Source organism: Aspergillus pseudotamarii (genome assembly GCF_009193445.1).
Source record: "Aspergillus pseudotamarii strain CBS 117625 unplaced genomic scaffold BDV38scaffold_21, whole genome shotgun sequence".
In the NCBI taxonomy this organism is placed as follows: Eukaryota; Fungi; Ascomycota; class Eurotiomycetes; order Eurotiales; family Aspergillaceae; genus Aspergillus; species Aspergillus pseudotamarii.
In genome coordinates this window covers 146895-169750 of record NW_022475035.1, presented here as the reverse complement: position 1 = coordinate 169750, position 22856 = coordinate 146895, and the positions used below count along the sequence as shown (strand labels likewise).

Sequence of the window (22856 nt, the reverse complement as noted above, 5' to 3'; positions counted from 1 at the left end):
TCCTGAACTGATAATGATCCTCCTACTAGTCTCCCTCTCCGGTGGGCATTGATAATTACTTCGTAGTGACTAGTCCAGTAACCCCGTTCCTAGTCGAAGGACATTGTTCGCTTGGTGTTTAGCCACTTCGGCATATGCTTCCAGCCTGTAGATCCCTTCAGTTGCCATTGCGAATGCTTAAATTCAAAGAGGTGGATGGTACTCCTTGTTGGGCTCTCTTCGCACTGAGAGTTCGCACACCGACAGATAGACTTCAGTCGAGAAGGAGATCTTTTCCATCCACTCATCCCTTCCACATGGTGTCCCACGATCAGCCAGTCGGTACTCCGTACATTCCCATACCATTGAGCTGATCCATACTAACCTTGATAGGGAAGGTCAAGTCTCTGACCTCTTAACCCTGTCAGCTATGATGTCATTCTCGGTGTTTGAGAGGTATAGTATCGTATCTGATGATTATTTGCATAACAAATGTGAAAGCAAAGCAATACAATAAACATAGCTATTAATAAAAGAAAACGGAGGCGGAGAAAGGGGGAGAGAAAATAAAATAAAATAGAAATTAAATAAATAGAAAAGAACAAACAAGGATTTGGTGCATTAATCCATTAATTAATGGGTGACTATACCTTTCTGCCTATTAACTAGCCTTCTTCCCCCATGTCCATTGATCATTCTGCCTGCTGGATGATCTTGGCATGTTTGGAGTTTGCCCTAAAAGGGCATCTGATACATTCAGGCAAGCTTCGGTGTGTAGGTCCAAAAAATAACAGCAGGACTTATTTTCACTCTTAGTAGACATAATAGCCCGACCATCGTGAGTCATGACGTCGTGTAGAAAGGGGGAACAGGTGACAAATATAGTAGTACCTGGGTGCTCATGGGATTGCGGTGGATGCTATTCTCCTCTATCCGGAGTGTGCTACCCTCCTTGTTGGAAGAATATCTGACCTTGCCCTACACCAGATCCAGTCATATAGCCACACCGAGTCCCATTCTTTCGTTATTTAGGTTATCTATTTTATCTATTTATTTTTAATAAAATAATGATTATTATTTAAACTTTAATAATAATAATAATACTATTCTCTCCTTTTTTTCTTTTCTTTTTTCTCTTTGTCCTGCCTTTTACCTCCTGGCCCTATGTCTTGTCACATACCGAGCATCCATTTACCTTCAGCGCCACTGGTCCATTTATTTTTATTTTTATTTCAATTTTTTTTTTATTCCTCGTCTTATTTTATTTTCCTTCCCTGGTGTGGCAGCCAAACCTACATATTAAGAATTCAAAAATTAAACTGGATTTTCTCGAGAGGAACCCGCAATGCACGTAATTCTTGTAGTCAGTCTTGTTAAGCCTCGTTGATTTTAAGATCGACAGCCTGCATGACCCTCACCGTGATATATCAAATGAGAAGCTCCGACCAACGCCTCCGAAGTCCTTTAAAGCCTTCGTTCCCTCGTTGTTCAACCCTCTTGTATCTCCTTTGCTTTCCCTTCACCTGTTCGTCTTGATCCTCTCCAACACCGTCCGACGAGATCGGGACATCCATGCCATATATTATTCGCTTTCCAAAGCGTCCTGCAACCGATTTCGCCCTCACCGACTTTCCCTTCATGAAAGGGAGCTCGAAGTATAACAATTTGCCTTGTGCACCAGTGCTCAAAGCTCTTTTTTCTGCGGCATCTTGGGTGCCCATCACCGTATATTCGAGTAAGTATTCATTCTCCTTTCGCCCCCATCCCGGGGCTCCGGCGTATCCGCCATACTAGTTCATGACCATGCACTATGAGGGGACGAGGCTCTTCATAGTTGCCTTTCCAATTCTTTGCTTCTTTCGCCTCAGCCGGGCCCAGTGATTGGGCATATGAGGCGCAAGTGGTCACAGCCACGTGCAAGGCACCGACGCCTCATGTATTGTACCTGTTCTGGGTGCTTCGTCTGCCTCTACTTATACTTGTCTTTTCCCCAACTGGTATCGGTGGGGAACACCGTCAGAGCCCGTGAGGTGCCTTTGCTAACCCGTTTGTTTCATAGACAGTGGACCTCTCTGATCGCTAGCTGCAGAATCCATACCTGGTGAGTATGCATGGTTTCTATGTTTTCGCTGTTTCTTAAACATAACCTCCATATCCTCTTATCCTTTCTTTTTATTTCACTTGATCTTATTGTATTTCTTTTCCTTTCATTTTCTTTTATTTATTTATTGTCTTTTTCTTGATACGTTTCCATTGCTTTTCCATATCATCATCAAGGGAGACTGGGTGGGTATGGCGTCATAGGCAAAGAGCACGATCTGAGCATCATGTCTCAGAAATGAGAGACGGGGGAACAAAGACCCCTCTTTTTGGTCGCCCCTTTAAGGATGTTGGATGAGAAACTTCCCGTGTTGATGGGCCTTCGCTTGGAACCGGTGCTTCACCGATGGTTGCGCGGTGTCGCTGAAACCCGAACCTTGTATGCTTTTCCTTAGCGGGGACCATAACCACCGATCGCATCTTCAGTCCGTGGGGCGCTTATTCGACGATCCCATTGCCCAGACATCAAGGCCGCGGGGCACTATTCTAAGGCACACATCATCTCACAGGTCCTGAGGGGAAAAAGCAACCTTCCCGGCTCACCCAAGCGGAGAACAGCGATCCGAGGGTCAGAAAAGAAGAGACTGAGCCAGAGAGAAACGGATTTAAACGGCTATGAATAGTCAAACCAAACGGAACCGAAGTTTATTTCCCAATTCAAAGGAAACCAAATTCTGGGGAAATCTGCCAACTCCTTTTTTTTTTTTTCTTTCCTTTGGCTCCACTCAGGCACCGAACATTCCATTTCGGTCAGAGAACAAACACAACAAAATAAGTTTAATGCCGAGAGCGACCGCCTTTGCGGGAGTGATTGCCATTGCTGCCATTGCTTACCGCCTCTCTCATCTGTTCTCCTTGATTGCTGCGCCGCCCCCACTCGGTGCCTTTTGCAGTCCCTCCAGCTACTTCTTAGTACTCTATCAGTATCGCAATCCCTCTCGCTCTCTATCTCTTCTACTCTCCCCACTTTACTTAATCGCTCTCGTCTTCTTTCCCTGTCGCATACAGACACATCATCTGTAAACGACTTCGTGTGAGCTTGGTTTACAGGCAAAACTCTACCCACTCGTGTTCTGTCACATCCAAGTTCTATCCTGTCTCTGACCCACGTTTTTTACCCTTTTTCCCCCCCCATTGTCTTTAACCCCGTCGCCTCCGGACCCAGTATTCTATTTCTGGTCACCTTTTTTTTTCTCTCCTTTGCCCGCCTCGCTTATGGCCACGCATCCTTCTCGCCTCCTTTAGCCTGTTCCTATTCTGTACCGACCCTTGTTGGTCTATTTTCTATTGCTTACACCCTTAGTCTTTCAGCGTATCTCGTATTTCTCTTTGTGCGCTCGACAGTGCCACTTATTGGGTTGTGACTCCCGCCTCCTATCGTGGCTTCCGCCTTGTCCGCTTTCGACTCATACTTTTACCACGCCCTCGTTCTTCCGGGATTTGGCAGCAGCCATCCCTTGCGTCGCTGTTAATACCTTCCGCTCTTACTTTCAATCGTATCCTTACTCGGTTAAGGGGTATCTCTGCAGACCTCCATAGATCCTTGGTTGGTAAACCCACACGATCCCCTGATTGTCTCCTTGCGATCTCGGCGTTTAGCACCTTGGCGCACACGTTTACTGATGCGGTTTGTGCACGTCGCTTTAGATCTCCAACAGCTGACGTCGAGTTCTCAATTTGTGACTTGGCTCGATTGCTCGAAAACCGTTGAAGATTAGCCCGTCCAACTCTTATCATACTCGCCCTCAACGTTTTATTATCCTAAATCTGCGTACGAATCCGTCCGAGGATAGTCGTTTCTGAGTCCATCGCATCATTCGAGAAGTTGGGGTTGGTTTTGACCTGTCCTGCACCAAACTCCGGACAATTCAGATCTTGGATCGTAAGGGGTTCCCTCTGGAAGCGTGCTTGACTTTCCTGTTCGGAGCTGCCAACCAGCTGCACGATGGCGGAAGCGAGTATTTTCATAAAGCATGATCCTGACGACCACAGCAGTGACCACAAACATTTCATGATGTCGCACGCCGGCTATTCTATGCCCAATCAATACGGCAGCACCAATGACGGTGTTGACCCCTCCGAACTAACCATGCACAACAGTGGATTTATGCCATATAACTTTGGCTCCCAAAGCTTCAACTTCGGCGGCAACTCGGGAATTGACACAGACGAGTTGCTCGACTTGGAGATTAACGGACAGAATGGAATCCAGCGCGCTGATAGTATGAATTTCCTCCAGGACCAGCACTCGAGCGCTGGGATCTCGATGAGTCACCCAAACCAGATGTCCCAAATGTATTCGAACACACCTGATGGGGCTCCTATGCATAGTCCCTTCTTGCATAATAGTTTCAACTATGATCATTTCCGGGCCATGAATCAACAGCAGCCGGGTGCGCATATGCAAAATGCCGGCTCCCATTTTGAGCAGAACTACATGAATACCAAAGGACGGCCTTCTCTGCAGACCATGGACCGTTCCGCTGACGTCCGTAGCCCTATGACACCCAAGACTCCTGCCTTGGGCGGCTTAACCCTCGGAACACCGGAGTCAGGCAGCTTCCCAACTGCTCAACCCATCAGAACTGGATTGCACCCTCGACACCAAAAGACTCTTTCAAACCAATGGGACGGCACCCCTGGAAGTGCTCATTCATTCGGAGTGGAATCTCCCATCTCATCTCCTCCCAACCCCCACCATGTTGGAATCTCTGAAATCCTGAAATCGGGCAAGCATGCTTCCTTGCCGGCCAAGGTTGATACACACATGCCCGGAACTGCGCAGGATTTGGAGTCACAGGAAGCCAAGCGACGTCGTCGGAGGGCCTCGCATAATCTGGTCGAGCGTCGCCGGCGCGACAATATCAATGAGCGCATCCAAGACCTGTCCCATCTCGTCCCCCAGCATCGACTAGAGGATGACAAAGTCCGGAAGCAACTCGTTAATAACACCGCCATGTCTAGCACTGGAGCCAGCTCGAACGCAGCCACGTCTTTGTTGGCCGGTGGCAACGGTCGTCGCGCGGCCGGCAACATTACCATGGGCTTGCCGATCGAGGAAAAGGAGAAGGGCCCGAACAAAGGCGACATCTTGAACGGAGCCGTTGGCTGGATGCGAGACCTGATGTGGTCGCTACATGTGAAACTCCAACAGGAAGCCGAACTGGCGGAGCTGATCAGCAGCCTGGGAGGCACTTGGCCATTTGAACAAACCGAAGAAGAGAAACGCATGCGCACAGAGATCCTGGATGCATTGGAGAAGAATGATCCCAGTTCATTCAGCTACAGCCGGGCACCGGGCAGTGGGTTGCGAGTGCCAAAGCACACTAATATCGCTGGAGACCCTGTCGCGTCCAATGGCGGCTTAAGCCCACAGAACTTGAGCCCCTCATTCAACAGCGGGGCTAGTAGCAACAGTGGGACCGGCCAGGCCCAGTACTGGAGCAGCTCCGGCCACGCGGGAATGAGCTTCAAGGAGGAAGATGAGTACGCAATGGAAATGAACTAGACATCTTTGATGGTGTTGTGCCCATCCGGGATTCTATGAGTGCATGCCATGCATGACCTACTGCATACACGGCGTCATATGGAAGGAGCGATCCGGCGTACGCGGAAGTCTTGACATACCCAGACTAATTGTTTTTTGATTCAACTCGCATCTAGTTGATGCGAAGTTTGCTTCGTTGCTTTTTTCAGCTCTTGTGGATTTGCCGCGTTACGGGATTCTGTTGTGTATTGTTTTTATAACCTCACCTGTCTGTCTTTTATATCAATGCCCCACCCCTTGTTATTTTGCTGTCTATTTTGGCTATCATTTCCCTGATTTATACTTCTCTACAGCTCAGACTTGTCGCTTTTTCTATCTTTATAATGTTATGCATAATGACGGCCAAGACCGACTCGGTATCATCTGCTTTTTTGTCTATTCGTCCAGAACGCGGTGCGAACTAGTTTTCTACTGGCAATGCTGCCCGTCTGAGAGGGGCTTCTACATGCGTTTTTACATCGATACCCTTTCTCCTTTTTTCTTTCTTTCTTTTGTCTTTTTTTGTTTTTTTGCCTGCTCAAGATTTCCTTTGCCCCATGATGCGATTGGTTGTATCTCGGATGTTCTTTGCTATGTTATATAATGGTTAGTCATACATCACTATGGGTTTCTTTACTGGTATGGGAATCTAGACCCTACGATTTGCCGACGTAGTGCAGAAATGCTCCCATGGTACGCATAACACCCACCCAGCCTGAGCGACGTATGTTTCGAACATTATTTTCAATGAAAAGACCCGTTGACATAAAGAACATGTATAAACTCTTTTACACCCCCATCTAACCAAAAAAAAAAAAAGCTAGGTCTTTCTCTATTTGCAAGCAAAAGAAGAACAGACAAAGAAACAGAAGAAATGCACTCAATCAGGCATTCTCACCCCTCATCGTGCGGAAGAAATCCATCACTCCCGTAAAAACCACCAACAAAATACCACCACCAGGACCCAACCGCAGCACCTTAGGAATGAAACCCTTGTACAACGCCCCGAATCCCTCCTCCTTCATGACAGTCCCCACAGCCGGCCAAGCCCAGTTATACTTAGGCGTCTGTCCCGCCACCTTAGGGCTGTTCTGAATCCGTGACTTCACCACATCCATCGGCGTGTTCAGAATCGTACCCGCCGTACCACCAATCGTACCCGCGATAAGATCGTTCCGCGTCTGCTCCGTCTTGTTACCAGGCTCGACCTTAGGCAACTGCGCCCGCACCTGGAAAATACAGCCGAAGTATCCGGCGTTCCAGAGAATGTGTCGCCACAGTGTGGATTCGAGACCGTTGTACATGGCCAGGGGCCCCTCCGTTTGCACGATCTTCTTGACCACGTCCAGCATGCCGTTGTACTTGGACGCGCGGTCTTGCAGACGGATCTTGACCAGCTCGAAAGGTACCACCACGAAGGATTCAGTCGCACCGGCTGTGGCGCCGGTCAACACGGCCAGCGATTGCGTTTGCTTATCGACGCCGAACAGGCCCCGGTAGAAGGATCCCCAGCTGTCGTTGGCGGCGAATTTGGTCGCGCGCTTAGGCGCTTCCATTAGGATTGGGGCGGAGATTCCGCGGTACAGACGGGATGCGCTGGTTTTTTGAATGTTGGTTAGGGTTGTGTTTGAGTTGAGGATTGGGGTTGTTGTCGTGATACAATGGGGACTATATGCTTACCCCTCATTCTTGATGATCTTGCGCAGGCAGTCGAACATGCCGGTGTAGAACTCCTCGCCGGCGGCGCGGGTGCCGGATTGCAGCTGGCTGTTGTGGGGTTCGGGGTTAGATGGGTTTTCTTTGTATGGGGGAAGACTTGGAATGGGAGCTTACACTCGGGTCTTGACGACATCCAATGGGTACCTGAGGACATTCTTTCGGTTAGAAATTGATATGATTCGTGATCGTGTACTTGGAATTAAGCATACATGACCAGGATCTAAAAATTTGAGTCAGTTGATGTTGGTTTAGCATGACAGGTCACAGCTCCGATAACGCACCTCGGACACACCAGCCACCGCGCCAGCGGCGAACTGGTATTGGAAGGGGAGGGGCTTCTGAGTGTTGGCCGACATTGTCGCTGATAGGAAATCTGGAGGTGAAACTACGCAGCAATGGACAATGGAATTGCTGAGTAGGGGAGAGGGAAGAGGGAAAAGAAAAGAAAAGAAAGGGAAGGTGATCACGCCAGTGCAGCAAGCGAAGGGAGAGGAGGAGTTGGTTGGACGTCGGAGCGTATCGGACAAATTCCCGAACGGGAAAAATCCCAGCCCGGTGAGAATCCGGCGGCCCCACAACCCTTGCCGACTTCAACAGCCCCACGGGGTGAGATAACAAACAATCTTCAGGGATGTCCCATATTATTAATCTTCAATGGTAGCTCGTTCGTTCGTGGTTCTCGTTATGCGTTTTTTTAAGTACATGGCTTCATTTCCTCATCCAATCGTCCAGAGTAGTCCTAGTAGTAAACTTATTCCAATCATCTTCGTTCCTTCCGGGAGGTTTCTCTCGCCGGCGGAATTCGTGGGCTGTTCCTTCGCCACCGTCCCTGTTGCTGTCGCCGTTTCCTGGGCCGTGCAGCTGGAGCCGCATGCGAACCCTGTCGGACAGCATCCCCCACCTGCGGTGTCTGCGCATCTGAACCACCCGCTCGCGCATCGCCCGGTAGTCGCTGGCGGCGCTTCCGTCTCGGCAGGAACCACAATGGTTCGGTCGTTGGTCGTGATCGTCGTGGATGGGGTCTCGGGGCACGAGCTAGTATCACAGTCGCGGCCAGTCCGGCAACATCCTCCTTGATAGACAGCGGAACAGGCGTAGAATCCAATGGGACAGATCGACCCAGTCTGGGAGGCGGTCGCCGTCGAGAGACTTGTTGGTCGAGCAGGGGGAGTAAACTCTCCGGTGGATTCAGATGACGATTTTGTCGTGCTGCTACTTCTGCTGCTACTAGAAACCGTGCTAGTCGCAGGAACCGTGTCCGTGACAGTCGACACCATGATGGTCGAGCTCACCGTGATAGTCACCGTGTACACGTTGGCACCTTACAATTCATTAGCCCAAAGCTCATCATCTTGTAAATCGGCCCGAACTTACAGCCACCGCTGACACATTCGTATCCGGGAATGCAGCAACCACCGCCCAATGACGCAGGACAGCTAGTATACCCTTGCTGACATGAACCAATTGTACCAGAGCAATGCTGTCCGTCCGGACAGCACCCTACATCCCCAGACCCTGTATCGTCGACCAGCTCACAGGTGGACCCCGTACTGCAGCAGCTGTTCGGGCGATTAATTGAGGCGCATGAATTTGTGCCCGCGGGGCATTTGAATTCTCTCCGAAGAAGCGGTGAGAATTGGCCGATCCATCCGTGAGAGTTGTAAGTCTCACCCAAATCCAGAGGATGGGATGGTTGATAAGGATATATGCGGGGGTGAAGATTAGACTGTGTCTTTTCTGGAGTTTGAGAGCTCTGTAGGTCGGTCTGGTTGGTCTCTCCGAAGTACCAGTAGTCGAGAAAGAACTTCTCGCCTTCGTCATCGCTCATCTTCTTGATGCCCCGGGCGGACGTTTGGGATAGCTGGTTTTGAATAGCTGCATTGCGTTGCAGAATTTTGTAGGTGTCTAGATCTGCCTTTTGGTGGTAGATGGATGAGTTGCCGTCTTTTAGTGCTTGGACTGCCAGCGGTGCTGGTCCTAGAGCCCAGGCAAGAAGAGGGATGACCAGCATCTGTGCGTGAAATATTCTGCTCTTTACATGTTAGTACATCAAAAAAGATAATAAGATAAAAATGAAGATAGCTTTTGAATCACCTACAGCTACAATAGTGGTTGATGTCACCCAAGATATATAAACTCAATCTGATCAAAGATGGACGCGATAAAATCTTGTTAGATGAATAGTAACAGAGTTCGAAAAGAATGAAAGAAGGAATGACAGTAGATCAACAAATATGCAGATCCTGACCGACAACTGAATATATTACTAGTCCAGGTCTGAAGTTGGGCTGTCCATTTGAATTAAATCTTGTGGTGAACAAATCAGTGGCTGGGAATCCCGTGCTGAAACAGTTTACCCTTTTCGGTAAGGTGATGTGGATGCCTGTTTTCACAGGCAGAAATATTATATCTACATCCATGTTTCGTATTGATCACTTGAAACTTCCACCATCGATGGGACGAGGTATGATGGCTACAACATCAATCAACCAATCAAAATTCTATTAACCTGGTAGAGCTTAACTACTGAACATCTAGTTACGCAGGTTCCTCAAAGAGCCTAGAATCTAATCGTAAAACGCCATATTCCCACAAAACCTCCTACCACGTCCCTGACGGTCCCTTGGTAGGTGATAGTCGGTATGTATACTAATGAGGATTTGACTAGGTCCTCCCTAGTGTAGCCTCTTACGGATTGCCCTCTATATCTATCCCCCATTTATAATAACCAGTTTACTTGACCTCTTAGAATTGGCTAAGCAATTCTGTTTGGTGTATAAACTTTGTGACGTAGCAGATTGCCTGCGGATGGGATATAATCCTATAATAGTCTGTTTTCCCACGAACCCCTGGATTTAACCTGTTAAGTATGAGTCAGGTTAGGTTAGGTGAATGGGGTAAGTTATACCTAGCCACGGTTAAGCTGAAAATTAGATAATACTTAGAGGATGTTAATGTAGATAGCAATGGAGCAAGGCCTACTTACTGGCTTTCTTACTGACTTCAAGTTGCCCTAATAGCCCCTTATATCATATACTTCTCAACACAAATACTAGATCTTGGTACCACGTTTCGTGTGATTGGCCTTTAACCAGTCTTGGTGTATAGTAATCGGTTGACAATATCTACAGAGCGGAAACACCCATGTACATATCAATTATCTCTGAGATGGTTCTTAACCAAGGGGGCTTCCAGGAGATTTGCACGGAAATTTGCCATGGCAATGTTCCAGAAGCGTTACCTAATAAACGACTGAAAGTTTGTTCCAATTAGGAGCCGCCCACAATTGTACCTATTACAATCTGTCGATTATCGATCCTTGTGGGTTACTTTTACCATTATGTACGTATTTTATCTAATCTCTTATCAACTTGTCTCTATTTTAAATTCTTAATAGAAGCGATTATCAACGGAGAATTATTACCTAGCTCAATGTCTTATATTATATATTTTAGATGTAGCTGATTTCGATCTTTCTCTTTCCTGTTAAACTACTCACCATCTAATCTATGAGAGAGGGATCTGCCTTCTAGCTCGCCACTATATCTACAGTCTACCAAATCTATAGTGACTAGTCTACCAAAAAGGGAGATAATGGTCATTATATATAATATGATATCAGCTATTATCTAACTGCCGATTTATTATCCGTACCCAGCCAGTGAAAGTGGAAATATATCAGTGGCGCTGGAATATATGGCTGGAAAAAGTAAAAGACACATCATCCCAAGGTAGGATTGGTTGTTTCTGGCCAATTTATATCCACAAATACATAACTAAGATACACACTTATATAGAACAATGTGTTTCGGGTATGGCCGCGTGCTTAGGAACCACGACTCAAAGGTCAATAGCAGGTTGATTGCCGGCCTTGGCTTGTTTAGCTATATATGTATTACTACAATATCCTCGGTGCCCTTCGGGTTTTTGCGCATATACATCACCATTGAAAGTACTTTTCTTGCTTTATTCCCTTCCCTTCTGTTCTCTGTCTGCCCCTCTCGAGGAAACCAGGACGAGCGGCCCTGAGCTACAGTGCCAGAATTATTGTGGGATACCTTTTATTCGAATCCACCCTCCAACCACATGCTGATAATATCAACCACAGACTGTAGTAGACACCGCTTAGCATGCAGCTCCCACAGCCAGAAGAATGTGGAACCCCGTACAAGCCCATAAACACCAGGAAAACCCGATCGAACTTTGCTGATCTTTCCCCAGACCAATGCAGACATCCTTGCTCTCCGGCCCTGAGTGGAAGGAACGATTGTGGTCTCCGTTTCGGGGAGAAAGCTCGCTTCTACTAAGATCAATGCAATAGAAGCCGGGAGCATGACAATCATGCGAAGGATAAGTGTTGGTAACATGGTTGATACTTCAAAGTATGCAATATAATGTTCTGAGGGGTCATGTGTGCTGGTCTGCTTGAAGAATAGGTTGAATGAAGAGTCAGCGGCATCGGGAAGATAATCGATTACTGCGCGGGCTGCAGCGCAGACCAAGGATGGTGTGAGTAGCTTCCTCCATGCTTTGTGATTGTGGCGCAGTTTTAACAAAGACCCTGTGGATGAGGTTGCGGATATAGTGGCGTGTGTCCAGGCCATGTGGAGTTCCGCTAAAACCACGGTAGATATGACATGCGCGATGGGCCTGAGAAGATCATGTCGGAAGAGTACCATCTGTAATAGACTTGTGAGGGCAAAGTGGACAGCGCGGTACACGAGTCCCGTCTGGAGACCTTTTAAGAACATCCGCAGACCACCCATACGATACAGGAACGAAGAAGCTCGGGTCAAGCTGCGAGTAGTCGGTTGATTCTGGATGCTGTCATTGACGAAGTCAGCTGTACTCTGGTTGGTAGCATGTAGCCTCTCGCTTTCGAGAATCAGCATAATTGCGACCACGTGGCTGAGATAATAGTCAATCTAGGGTGTGGTTAGCGTGCAAGTTAAGCAGAGCGCGACTGGAGTTAGAGGAATACATACGAGGCTGTTTATGACTGTATCGATCATATATGTGTAGAACAGGGCATCTGGGATGCCTGCTTCTTGATCGGGGAGACCCCAGAAAAAGTCCTTGGCTATATTCAAAAGGTCATTGTCGCCCGCAGAGGAAATGAGGAGATTGAGCGAGCGCAGAATTTGGAAGCCAATGATGCGTGGGATCTGATTGATTGCCATGTTTCTTCCGGCGGAGGGGGATCGAGTAGTGGGTGTTGATGAGTACTTGTACGATCAGGAGAGGGAGGAGGATGAGGCATGTTGGATAAATTCAGTTGAGGAAAGTGGCCTTTTTTTATGTGGTACAGATGCTTAGAACGTTAAAAGGCCTTCGTCGTCCCTCACGCGTTCTATCCCGTGTCACATGTAGCCCTAATTGGCATCATACGTCATCCTCTTTCTTTCCTTCAGTAATGATAAAAAGATAGTCATTATATGATGACTAGATGAATATATTCTGTTTTTTAACCGGAATTCTTTCAGATTATACCACCTTTTCTTGATCGGGTGAAAAGTTTTGGTAACAGGAGATACAGACCTCAAGCGCAGCGACGATCACGTGCAAGGGTCCGGGGTGAGATTGATGTGACTTATACAATCTATACAATGAGGAAGATCTTTCTCGAACCAAGTCTATAAGAATGCTCATCTTATCCTCTAGAGAAAGTTGACTCACCCTATTATCTGGACATCAATGATAACTAAACTTTCACTGACATACAAACCAATGATCACTTTGCACAGCGTAACGACTCAATCAGTCCTAGCAATCAGACTCAGTTGGTTCACCTCTTGCTCAAGGATCCCATGTAACCTGATATCTTCACCAAACACGATCGCACCAAACCCAGTCTCTTACCCCACTCTTCAAATCCAACCTTTTGAGATTCACTTCTTCGTTACCCGTCTCGGTTCTTCCCCCCCTTTGTTTTTTCTACTCAATCTGATTCTCTGAGATCTTACCTCCACATCATTTCATCTGGAACTTCACAAACGTGACACAAAAGTCATACATAATATGTCATTTCGAGGTTTTAGAGATAACCCCCCAAAAGCAGGGCCGACCAGGCCTCAAGGAAGAGGTGACGCAAAAACTACTATCTACTTGTTTGTCCGCCCGAAGCCATCACTAGTGAAAAGAGAGTACTAACAAGTGGTGTCCTATAGACCACCAGATGGGAAAGTCCCTCCCCCCGATCCCTTCGTAAGGAAAATCGAAGACGAAATTCAGAAAGCACAAGCAGATCCCTTGACTCTTAGCAAGCTCCAACTGAATTCCGAATACCCTCCTCGACCAGGATATGGAACTAAGGGAAAGCCAGTCGTCCTATGGGCGAACTATTTTCATTCTATCCCGGATCCCAATCTAGTGCTCTACAGATACGCTATCGACGTGAGACCTACTGTTTCTGGCAGGAAGCTGGCCCAAATCGTTAGATTGGTCCTCGAGGCGCCAGAGGTCACCTCAATGGCAGCCAATCTAGTCACCGATTACAAGTCCACCATCATATCACGAGAAAGACTGCCGTTGGCCAATAATGCAATCGTTGTACCCGTGTTGTACCGGAGTGAACTGGAGGACGAACCCGCCGGGGACGCTGCCCAGTTTAGAGCCCGTATCCTGTACACCAATACTCTACGGGTATCGCAATTGATAGAGTATCTGACGTCAACCAACTATATCAGATATGATGAGAAACTCCCAATGATTCAAGCGCTGAATATACTTTTGAATCACTACCCAATGACATCTCCAGACCTTGTCTCACGTGGTGGAAATAGAGCTAACAGAACCTTTCCACTTAGCAACAAGGCCCTGCAGTCGGACAAGGCTCCTCTAATTGGCGGGCTAACAGCGATTCGTGGGTTCTTTTCGAGTGTCAGATTCGCCGCTGGTAGGGTCCTGGTTAACGTAAATGTTAGCCATGGGGCATTCTACAATAGCGGACGTCTGGTTGACTTGATTGATGCATTTCAAAAGGCAAATGGCAGGAGCCTGGATGCCTTGAACGAATTTCTGAATGGTATCCGGGGACGCACATTCCATCTACCCGAAAGAAGAAACCGAAGTGGCGAGCTTATCATCAGGCCTAAGACACTTTATTCCCTTGCTACGTGCGGTGATGGCACGGAATTGCCACCGAACAGACGACCCCAGATACACTCATTTGGAGCGGGCTCTAAAGGTGTAAAATTCTGGCTAGAACCTCGCCAAGCGCCAGCATCGGGTCGTTTAGGATCGAGGAAAAAGAAGTGCCAGTCATCAGGACCCGTAGCATCACCGCTTGGGCCCGCGAGGTTGATTAGCGTGTATGACTACTTTCTGGAGAGTGAGTTTGTATATGCCAATCGAGACGGCATAGGTACTCAACTAACACATGGTGTCTAGCGTACGACATCCGCGACCAAAGACCAGATTTGCCTGTTATCAATATTGGCACATGGGCCAGCCCTACATACCAATTGGCACAGGAGTTCGAGATACTTCCGGGCCAGATTCACTATGGAAAGTTGTCCCCCGCCCAGACACAAGGCATGATCAAATTTGCTGTACGACCGCCCTTGCAGAATGCCTTTTCTATTGTCAACCAAGGGGCAGACATTGTTGGATTGAACCCTGGAAGAAATACAATGCTGGTAAGTCCTTAATATGGAATCATAGCTGGTAATAATCGTAATGTTTAACTTACATGGTAGACACGATTCGGTATATCTACGGCAAGGCGGCTGATCACAGTCGAGGGGCGGGTCTTGGACCAACCAAATATTATGTACCGGGACAATTCCAGTGTAAAACAGCTCCCAGGCTCCTGGAATTTGATCGACATTAAATTCAACGTTTCTGGCCAACGGCTGCGCAAATGGTCGTATCTTCTGCTCTCAGACAAGAAAGTGCAGGATACATTCCCCGACTTGAAAAGCCTTCAGCCAGTTCTCAAGAAGCTCCAGGCTGCCCTTCTCGACACCGGTGTTCTGGTCGACGCGCCCATCCCCGGAAGAATAGTCAGAGTGAACAAGGATGACACTGCGGACCTGGAAAATAGGCTTAAAGGAGCAGCCGACAAATTAGACCTCCTCTACATCATTTTTCCCGAGAAAGACAGTCGCTGGTACCCAGTAATTAAGCGGTTGTGCGATGTGGAGTACGGATTGCAGACGATTTGCAGCGTTGGTCCTAGGTTGGTGGCAAAGAAAGGTCAATCGGTGGGTCAATATGACAAGGCGCTCGATCAGTATATGAGGAATGTGGCGATGAAGTTCAACCTGAAGCTGGGAGGCACGAATCACGTTGTGGACAATCTTCGTTTGAGTATCATCAATGAAAATAAGACCATGATTGTTGGACTGGATGTAACGCATCCAACGGGGTCTTCGAAAGGCTCTCCAGCCACTGCACCTAGCGTGGCAGCCATGGTTGCCAGCATCGACAAAAGACTTGGACAATGGCCTGCAACTATTCAGCTCCAGTCCCGTGGAGGAAAGGAGGAAATAGACAGCTTGGACGGTATGTTGAAGCGGCACCTCAGGCTATGGAAGCTCCTAGGAGGGCACGCGTCATTTCCCGAAAACATTATCGTCTTCCGTGACGGAATCTCGGAAGGTCAGTATATCAAGTGCTTGACTGAGGAGCTGCCCCTTATGCGAAAGGCCTGCCGAGAGGTTTACCCTAAGGAGATGCATGAGAAGAACCTTCCGAAGTTCACCGTTCTCATTGTCAGTAAGCGGCATCATACGCGCTTTTACCCTACTGAAGTGCAAACTGCTGACAGGAACGGAAATACGCCACCATGTACGATCGTTGATCGATGCATCACCGATCCCTATTGCTTCAGTTTCTATCTCCAACCTCATTCTGCTATCCATGGAACTGCCCGCAACGCCTTCTATTTTGTGATTTTGGACGAGGTTTTCAGCCAGCGATATGAGGGGAAACTTCCCCCAAAATACAAGAACGTCGCTGAGATCGTACAAGACCTGACTTTGAACCTGAGCTACCTAGTTGGGCGTGCCACAAAGGGTGTTAGAGTCTGTTGCCCTGCGCGATACGCCGACCTGGTCTGTGACCGAGCCCGATGCTATCTGAGTCGATTTTATGAACCATGGTCTGAGATCTCATCGGTGGCCAGTGATGCTAGCACAGTGCTGGCGACCAACAAGGATGTCCTTGTTCATGAGAAGATCAGAAACACAATGTTTTACATCTAGTGCTTGGGAAGTTAGCACCAATAGGGCTTTTACGAATTTTTGAACTATGGAATTAGATTATTCCATGGCACGCACTGGTCGGTGAAGTATGAGCTGGACAGTCAAGACAAAAAAAAAAAAAAAAAAAAAAAAAAAAAAAAAAAAAAAAAAAAAAAAAAAAAAAAAGAAGAAAAGAATGAAAAAGAAGTAAAAAAAAGCCCATGGTACCACCGAGATATTGGCTGAATGAGACTAAGCCTCAGCATTGATTCATGAAGGCGGTTAACCGCTTGAGCTGGAATTTCATAAATCATCGCAGATAACAAATTGCCTGTACGTATTGGACATAAACCTGCGAGCGAGAATAGTAACTTACAGTTTAAAAACACATACATACCCGCATTATCACCTTCCGTTCCGAAAAAAAGAAACATAAAAAAAACAATACAAAAAAGAGAAAGCTACAAAAGAGCCCCTCTAGCCAAAAACCAAGCCCTGGCCTCCTCAATCCCAAGATAACTAACCAAAAGCATCCTCCCAAAAACATCCACATCCGCAGCCCTTGCCTCAGTCAGCACCCTCCCAAAATTTAATTCCCCAACGATAAAATGATCCTTCTCCATCCAGGCCACCCCAAACTCCCCCGCATCCTGCGCCCCCCACAAATGCGCCGACAGGTACCAGCTATGCACCAAACCCAGTTTACCATCACAGACAAGATTCTTCTCCCCCTGGACCAGCCGAGAGAGCTGTATAAGATAGAAAGTGAAGAGAACGGTCCTGCGCGCAGATTCTTGGAAGATCCACGAGGTCCAGAAGTCTTGTTTTGCTTCTGGGTTGGACGGCAGGATACTGGCGGTGTTGGAGGGGTCGGGGAAGTAGATGCAGGACAGTAGGGTTAGGGCTGAGGATTCGAGGTCGGGGATTAAAGAGATATTGGAGTTTGGGTCGGGGGAGAAGAAGAGCATGATTTGGTATAGGAGGAGGGCGTGTGTGTGGGAAAGGGTTTCTAGGGGTGTTGTCGGGACTGGGGATGTGAGGAGGGTTTGGATGTTGGTTCTTATTAGGGAAGTTATTAGGGGCCTGTTGAGGGGGTTCAGGGTTATGTGGAGGGCGCAGCTTGAGTAGGCGTCTGTTATTCAGTCAGTTTATTTTCTCTCTTTTGTTTTTGTGTGGATGTAGGAAGAAGGGAAATTGTAGGTGAACTTGCCTTGCATATGTTTGGGCATGCCGTTTACATAGAGTTGTTTATGAGACCAAGGAGTTTGGTTCTCCTGGATCATCATCTTGGGAACATCTTTGAGGACGTCAATGGCGAATTGGAGTCGGGATGCGATGATTGCCGAGAGAGGCATCGGGGGTCTTGCTACCGGAGCGGTCATTGTGTAGCTTGATTGTGGGATGAGGACACCACTGTGTGGCTCTGATGAAAGACATGGGGCGTGGAAGTCAATATAATCCCATTGTGGATCGAAGACATCGAACGGATGAGCAACAGTAGGTGGGTCGGATAGTTCAGGTATACCGAAGTCGGTCATACACGGGACACCCGCATTAAACGAAAACGGTGGGTCAACCGTCTGAGCAATCGACTCGACCATCTCGTCGATCAGCTCCTGTGGGATTGCCGGCTGTCGTCCCGGGTAAATGCATGGCGTATTCCTGGTAGCGCATCGAGAGCACGCCGGAAATGCCAGATCGCAGCGTCGCTTGGCGGTCTTGCACGCTTCGCATGATTTGCGTCGCGGTGGGGGGTTTCCTCGCTCGGCCAATAAGGGGTTCATTGTTATTACTCTGGTATCTGTTTTGCGGACTTCCACTGTCTAGGTGGGAGGGACAAAAAAATAAAAAAAAACAGATCTTACATTTGTTGCGAGAGATATCGCTTGATGTGGGTCTGGGGGCGGAATTCCGCAAGCTAGTTGTGTGTTCGACCAATTGGAGACGGCGCCGATAATTAGGGTTGCGGACTGGGTGGAACTCCGCTCTAGACCATAGAATAGCCTCGTCTGCCTAAGGAGCCAGAGCCGTATATAAAGCCGTCAACATTCGATGGATAACTCAGAACAACACAGTCTTCTCATTCTCAATACTAAATCCACCTCAATCATCAATCTATTCAAATAGCCACAACATAACCACTACACTACATCAAACAATGTCCACCTCCACCTTTTTCGTCTGCGGTGCCACCGGTACCCAGGGCGGCGCTGTGATCAACCATCTCCTCAAAGCCGGCGCCAAAGTCCACGCGATAGCGCGCAACCTAGATACCCCGGCGGCCCAAAACCTCCAAACCCGCGGGGTACACCTCACCCAAGGCGACTTCACCGACCTAGAAACCTTCAAACAAAGTATGAAGGGCTGCACCGCGCTCTTTCTCAACCTAATGCCCGACCTACGCATCCCAAACAGCGAAGTCCACCAGGCCGAAAACATTCTATCTGCCGCCAAAGAAGCGGGAATAAAACACGTCATCTACTCTAGTGGGTTCTCCGTCAACGAGCCCCAACGCCTAAAAAATTGGGACCCGAACAGTTTCGTGGCGAAGATTCTACTCAACAAACAAACTGTCGAGAATCAAGTCAGAACAGCTGGATTCGAGTACTGGACTATCTTACGACCTGGTAACTTCATGGCGAATTACTTGCAACCCCTCGTTCGGATGTATCCCGGTTTTGTTGAGACCGGCGTCTGGACTACGGCTCTGCTTCCTGAGACGAAGCTTCCGATGGTGGATCACAATGATATCGGAGCCTTTGGATCTGCGGCACTGTTTGATCCTGTGAGATTCCATGAGAAAGAGATCGAGATTGCTTCCGAGTTCCTGCACGTGGAGGATGTGACAAAGGCATTGTCGCGTGCGACCGGCAGGGATCTCAAACCGGTCTTTTTGTCGCAAGAGGAGGTGGAAAAGCAAGCTACGCAGAATCCGTTTATTGGGGGCCAGTTGCTGGCGCGCGATATGGCGCAGTTTGTAGATCTGGAGGAAGTGAGAGCTTGGAAACTGCCTTTGGGGACATTTGAGAAGTTTTTGGAGAGGGAGAAGGAGATGGTTAATGCGACCTGGTCTGCTTAGTGTGGATTGGGTCGCTACGTGGGCTCATCTTTTGAGTTATATATTATTTCCATTTTTTCATTTTATTGTTGTCCTAGCACTATGACGAATATACCGTGTTTCTTTACGTCTAATGAATCCCGAGGACAGTAGTAGTGCATCTCAGTAGATCCTTTTTATTGCCCTAAACCAGTTAACTGGTTCCCAAGTAGATAAATGATATGACCGATCTCGGCCCTCAGGCCAGTGACTTTTCACTACGGAATAATAATGGATACCCTTCAGTTTCCATGTACTTATGATGTAGGGCTACGACACTCTTGACTCTTGAGCCTTGCATGACTTATCTCTCACCAATATAAGGAACAGTTCCATGGCCCTGTCATCTGTGAACGACTACGCAACTCATGACTAGTTTACCTCAAATATACAGATGCTGGAGTTGGTTTCTCTAGAAAAACAATGGGTATTTCGTAGGATGTCAACTGGCACATCATGATCCACTTTCCAAATGAGGTTAGCGGGAATGAAACGTGCAAGTCAAGAATGCAACAAACTAACAGAAAATACCTTCACAACTACCACTTCATCCGATCAACTTCCATTGCCAAAACAACCACAATGTTTGTTAGAGCTCGGGCTGCTCGATGTAGAAATCCTCTCGTACTATCAATTAATCGGATAGTGACACCCTTGAACTCCGCTTTGATCTCACGGACATTCTCCGCTTCTCGCGTCTTTACCCGTCATTCCGCGGGAAGCTCTGAACTGTTTGAGTATACATCTGGAAGATGGATGTTTGTAACTTCTATAATATACCCTGTACTGGTTCTCGTGTCTGATACTTGATTGGCGACGGCCGACAGCTATAATGAAGCTGTGAGACTCGCGGAACGACGACGCGTCTTCGACGTCCCTGAATTGAAGCGCCTTGCTGCCGAGTCGATCAATCAAGGCGCGAATGATGTCGCTCGCTTCGAAAAGCTTGCTGAAGGGGGATTTAACCGTATTTTTCTAGTGACAATGAAGGATGGATCCCAACTCATCGCCCGTATTCCGTATCCCGTTACGGAACCGAAATACTTCGTGGTAGCTAGTGAAGTTGCGACTTTGGATTACCTTCGTCTACATGATATACCCGTGCCCAAGGTCTTTGGCTATTCGGCCACATCAGATAATGCGGCAGGCACAGAATACATCTTTATGGAATATATCCGTGGACGAGACTTGGGTGACCTGTGGTTCGACTTGTCCGAAGATTCCTGTTCCACAATTATCAAAAACATTGTCGACCTGGAAGCTCGCCTTTTCAGATTACGATTTCCTGCTAGTGGAAGCCTTTACTATACGACGGATCTGCGGTCCAAAACTAATGCATCACCCGTGCCGATAGAAGATTCACCGAGCAATGGCCGCTTCAGTATCGGTCCCGACACTACCTTACGAATGTGGTTTGGGAAAAGATCCGAACTGCAAGTCGATCGTGGACCGTGTATGTTCCTTCCCTAGTTTCCTAAACCTCTATGATCGAAAGTCCCACCCTGGACGGGATCCACTGATAGACTGTAGATGAGACTGCGGAAGCGGCTCTGACCGCGGGCGCCAAAAAGGAGCTTACCTATTTAGCTAGGTTCGGTAAACCACTGCAACCTCTTCAGCCTATTTATAGAGAGCTGTACAAGTATCAGAAAGCGTCACATCGGGACCATATGAAAAACTTGGAAAACTACCTACGTGTCACGCCTCATCTAGTGCCGGAGAACTTCAAATTCCTCTGCCAGCCTACAATCAGACACCCCGACTTGCAACCAAACAATATCTTAGTCTCCGATGATCTTAGAATTACTGGTTTAATAGATTGGCAGCATTGCTCAGTTCTACCACTCTTTCTACAGTGTGGTTTCCCGGAGAGTATCCAGAATTACGGAGACGAGGTTTCTGAATCTCTCGACACGCCTAAGTTACCAGACGACTTTGATAGTCTGGACGAAAGCAACCGGTCTGAACAGCTAGAGATCCTTCGAAGACGGCATATCCACTACTTCTACGCGTGGTATTCTGCAAAGTTGAACTCTATTCATGGCATTGCTTTGGACCACGATTTAAGCATCCTCAAGCGCAAGATATTCGACCACGCGAGCAAACCATGGGAAGGAGACATTGTGTCGTTGAAGGCTGATCTCGTTTATTTAGCGCAGAACTGGAGCAAACTGTCCAACCCATCGTCCGGCACCAATGCAGGAGTCTGCCCATTAGAGTATCCGCCCGACGAGGCAAGCGAATGTTTGAATCTTAATGCTGAGCAAATCGAATCGGATGAAGAGCTGCAGATCTTCAGGAATTATGTTGGAGTGGGACCAGATGGGTGGGTGCCGTCGGACCGATATGACGAATCCAAGCAACGTGAAATAAAATTGAAGGAGCTTGCGCTCGAGGCAACTGAGTCGGAAGAGGACCGGGCTAAGATTTCTGAGAATTGGATGTTCAACGATTACGATGAGGAGATATATAGGTAGCTGCACGATACATATCGGCGTTTTTACGTGGAGGTATGCGAGGCGTCAATCGTTCGACCACACCACGGGCGTCCATGGATTCGGAACGGCTCCAGTCTACACCCTGTACCAAGCTGGGCTGTGGACTGATCTTAGCAAACTAATCGACGGATTGATCAGCAAGGTAGCTGCAGGGATCCAGTAATTTACATAACGGATTCTTTCCTATTTTAGCGCACGTACGCGAGCGTTGCAAATGATGTTTTCTTCGCGGGGTCAGTCTCAGTTCTCAGCTATAACCACAATGTATATTTTGTACTTGATTAGAGCGTCACTAGCAATCTAGTTCTTGTTCCTGACATAACTTTGCAGAACGAGGCTCAGCGCACTAGCCACAGTCTGGTCCTTAGTCCTAAAACTAGGTCGATATGGCCATGTAACGAGAAACAGGATACACCTCGTTCCTATTCATGAATACGGTTTGATGCGTGGACTTGGTTCTTTAATATGGCGGGATGATGACCGCATTTATACACAAGTTTTCAACTATATCTTGAAGATCTGTTCTAGATGAGTAGAGTATGGGCATGCCCTGTAGCTACTGCTATAAAGTAAACCCTTCCCCCTCCCCCCGGCTAGTCTTGGTGATACAGTGATGGGTCAGTGGGCCGAATCTGGAAGCGATATGGTTTGGGCCGTGATTGCAAAGGTGACCAATCTATGGCACTCTTGTTACTTGAATATTAACAGTAGTTGAGCTACGGCATAGATCATTGCAGGTTATCTTTGAAAGA

At 47.7% G+C, this 22856-nt stretch overlaps 9 protein-coding genes across 9 annotated transcripts; 5 read left to right on the top strand and 4 right to left on the bottom strand.

The window, feature by feature from the left end:
• The first annotated feature begins 1721 nt into the window (after positions 1-1721).
• BDV38DRAFT_70484 (uncharacterized protein) lies at positions 1722-3885 on the top strand. The gene is made up of 2 exons (XM_032063806.1): positions 1722-2080; positions 3391-3885. Exons 1-2 carry the CDS (start codon positions 1869-1871, stop codon positions 3788-3790), a joined length of 612 nt encoding a protein of 203 aa, XP_031914454.1. The 5' UTR covers positions 1722-1868; the 3' UTR covers positions 3791-3885.
• On the top strand, positions 3729-5771 carry BDV38DRAFT_70499 (basic helix-loop-helix domain-containing protein). Its single transcript, XM_032063807.1, has 2 exons — positions 3729-3961; positions 4072-5771. Exon 2 carries the CDS (start codon positions 4091-4093, stop codon positions 5585-5587), a length of 1497 nt encoding a protein of 498 aa, XP_031914453.1. The 5' UTR covers positions 3729-3961; positions 4072-4090; the 3' UTR covers positions 5588-5771.
• Positions 5772-6349: 578 nt separating this feature from the next.
• BDV38DRAFT_70414 (putative mitochondrial 2-oxodicarboxylate carrier protein) lies at positions 6350-7961 on the bottom strand. Its single transcript, XM_032063805.1, has 5 exons — positions 7606-7961; positions 7534-7544; positions 7439-7468; positions 7286-7372; positions 6350-7201 (listed from the first exon to the last, which is right to left on the bottom strand). The coding sequence occupies exons 1-5, from the start codon at positions 7678-7680 to the stop codon at positions 6490-6492; spliced, it is 915 nt and encodes a 304-aa protein (XP_031914452.1). The 5' UTR covers positions 7681-7961; the 3' UTR covers positions 6350-6489.
• Positions 7962-8040: 79 nt separating this feature from the next.
• On the bottom strand, positions 8041-9335 carry BDV38DRAFT_270582 (putative GPI anchored protein; the record flags this gene model as incomplete). The annotated part of the gene is made up of 2 exons (XM_032057175.1): positions 8041-8645; positions 8699-9335. 2 exons carry the CDS (start codon positions 9333-9335, stop codon positions 8041-8043), a joined length of 1242 nt encoding a protein of 413 aa, XP_031914451.1.
• Positions 9336-11149: 1814 nt separating this feature from the next.
• Positions 11150-12609, bottom strand: BDV38DRAFT_70409 (uncharacterized protein). The gene is made up of 2 exons (XM_032063804.1): positions 12310-12609; positions 11150-12249 (listed from the first exon to the last, which is right to left on the bottom strand). The coding sequence occupies exons 1-2, from the start codon at positions 12502-12504 to the stop codon at positions 11386-11388; spliced, it is 1059 nt and encodes a 352-aa protein (XP_031914450.1). The 5' UTR covers positions 12505-12609; the 3' UTR covers positions 11150-11385.
• Positions 12610-13342: 733 nt separating this feature from the next.
• Positions 13343-16530, top strand: BDV38DRAFT_282063 (ribonuclease H-like domain-containing protein; the record flags this gene model as incomplete). The annotated part of the gene is made up of 4 exons (XM_032059717.1): positions 13343-13431; positions 13492-14654; positions 14714-14961; positions 15022-16530. 4 exons carry the CDS (start codon positions 13343-13345, stop codon positions 16528-16530), a joined length of 3009 nt encoding a protein of 1002 aa, XP_031914449.1.
• A 440-nt stretch (positions 16531-16970) lies between these two features.
• On the bottom strand, positions 16971-18293 carry BDV38DRAFT_270579 (Zn(II)2Cys6 transcription factor domain-containing protein; the record flags this gene model as incomplete). The annotated part of the gene is made up of 2 exons (XM_032057174.1): positions 16971-17628; positions 17716-18293. 2 exons carry the CDS (start codon positions 18291-18293, stop codon positions 16971-16973), a joined length of 1236 nt encoding a protein of 411 aa, XP_031914448.1.
• A 294-nt stretch (positions 18294-18587) lies between these two features.
• On the top strand, positions 18588-20089 carry BDV38DRAFT_244461 (NmrA/HSCARG family protein). Its single transcript, XM_032054321.1, has one exon. It carries the CDS (start codon positions 18668-18670, stop codon positions 19586-19588), a length of 921 nt encoding a protein of 306 aa, XP_031914447.1. The 5' UTR covers positions 18588-18667; the 3' UTR covers positions 19589-20089.
• Positions 20090-20188: 99 nt separating this feature from the next.
• BDV38DRAFT_292276 (phosphotransferase family protein) lies at positions 20189-22391 on the top strand (the record flags this gene model as incomplete). Its single annotated transcript, XM_032061983.1, has 3 exons — positions 20189-20364; positions 20434-21059; positions 21137-22391. The coding sequence occupies 3 exons, from the start codon at positions 20189-20191 to the stop codon at positions 22081-22083; spliced, it is 1749 nt and encodes a 582-aa protein (XP_031914446.1). The 3' UTR covers positions 22084-22391.
• Positions 22392-22856: the final 465 nt, after the last annotated feature.

Excerpts from the sequence above, each read along its gene's own strand:
- BDV38DRAFT_70484 (XM_032063806.1), top strand. The coding sequence starts at position 1,869 with ATGAGGCGCAAGTGGTCACAGCCACGTGCAAGGCACCGACGCCTCATG. Across the intron at positions 2,081-3,390 it reads AGCTGCAGAATCCATACCTG|CGTATCTCGTATTTCTCTTT; the intron begins GTGAGTATGCAT and ends TTAGTCTTTCAG.
- BDV38DRAFT_70499 (XM_032063807.1), top strand. The coding sequence starts at position 4,091 with ATGATGTCGCACGCCGGCTATTCTATGCCCAATCAATACGGCAGCACC.
- BDV38DRAFT_70414 (XM_032063805.1), bottom strand. The coding sequence starts at position 7,680 with ATGTCGGCCAACACTCAGAAGCCCCTCCCCTTCCAATACCAGTTCGCC. Across the intron at positions 7,373-7,438 it reads GATGTCGTCAAGACCCGAGT|CCAGCTGCAATCCGGCACCC; the intron begins GTAAGCTCCCAT and ends ACCCCACAACAG. Across the intron at positions 7,202-7,285 it reads AAGATCATCAAGAATGAGGG|CGCATCCCGTCTGTACCGCG; the intron begins GTAAGCATATAG and ends TCAAAAAACCAG.
- BDV38DRAFT_70409 (XM_032063804.1), bottom strand. The coding sequence starts at position 12,504 with ATGGCAATCAATCAGATCCCACGCATCATTGGCTTCCAAATTCTGCGC. Across the intron at positions 12,250-12,309 it reads ATACAGTCATAAACAGCCTC|ATTGACTATTATCTCAGCCA; the intron begins GTATGTATTCCT and ends ACCACACCCTAG.
- BDV38DRAFT_244461 (XM_032054321.1), top strand. The coding sequence starts at position 18,668 with ATGTCCACCTCCACCTTTTTCGTCTGCGGTGCCACCGGTACCCAGGGC.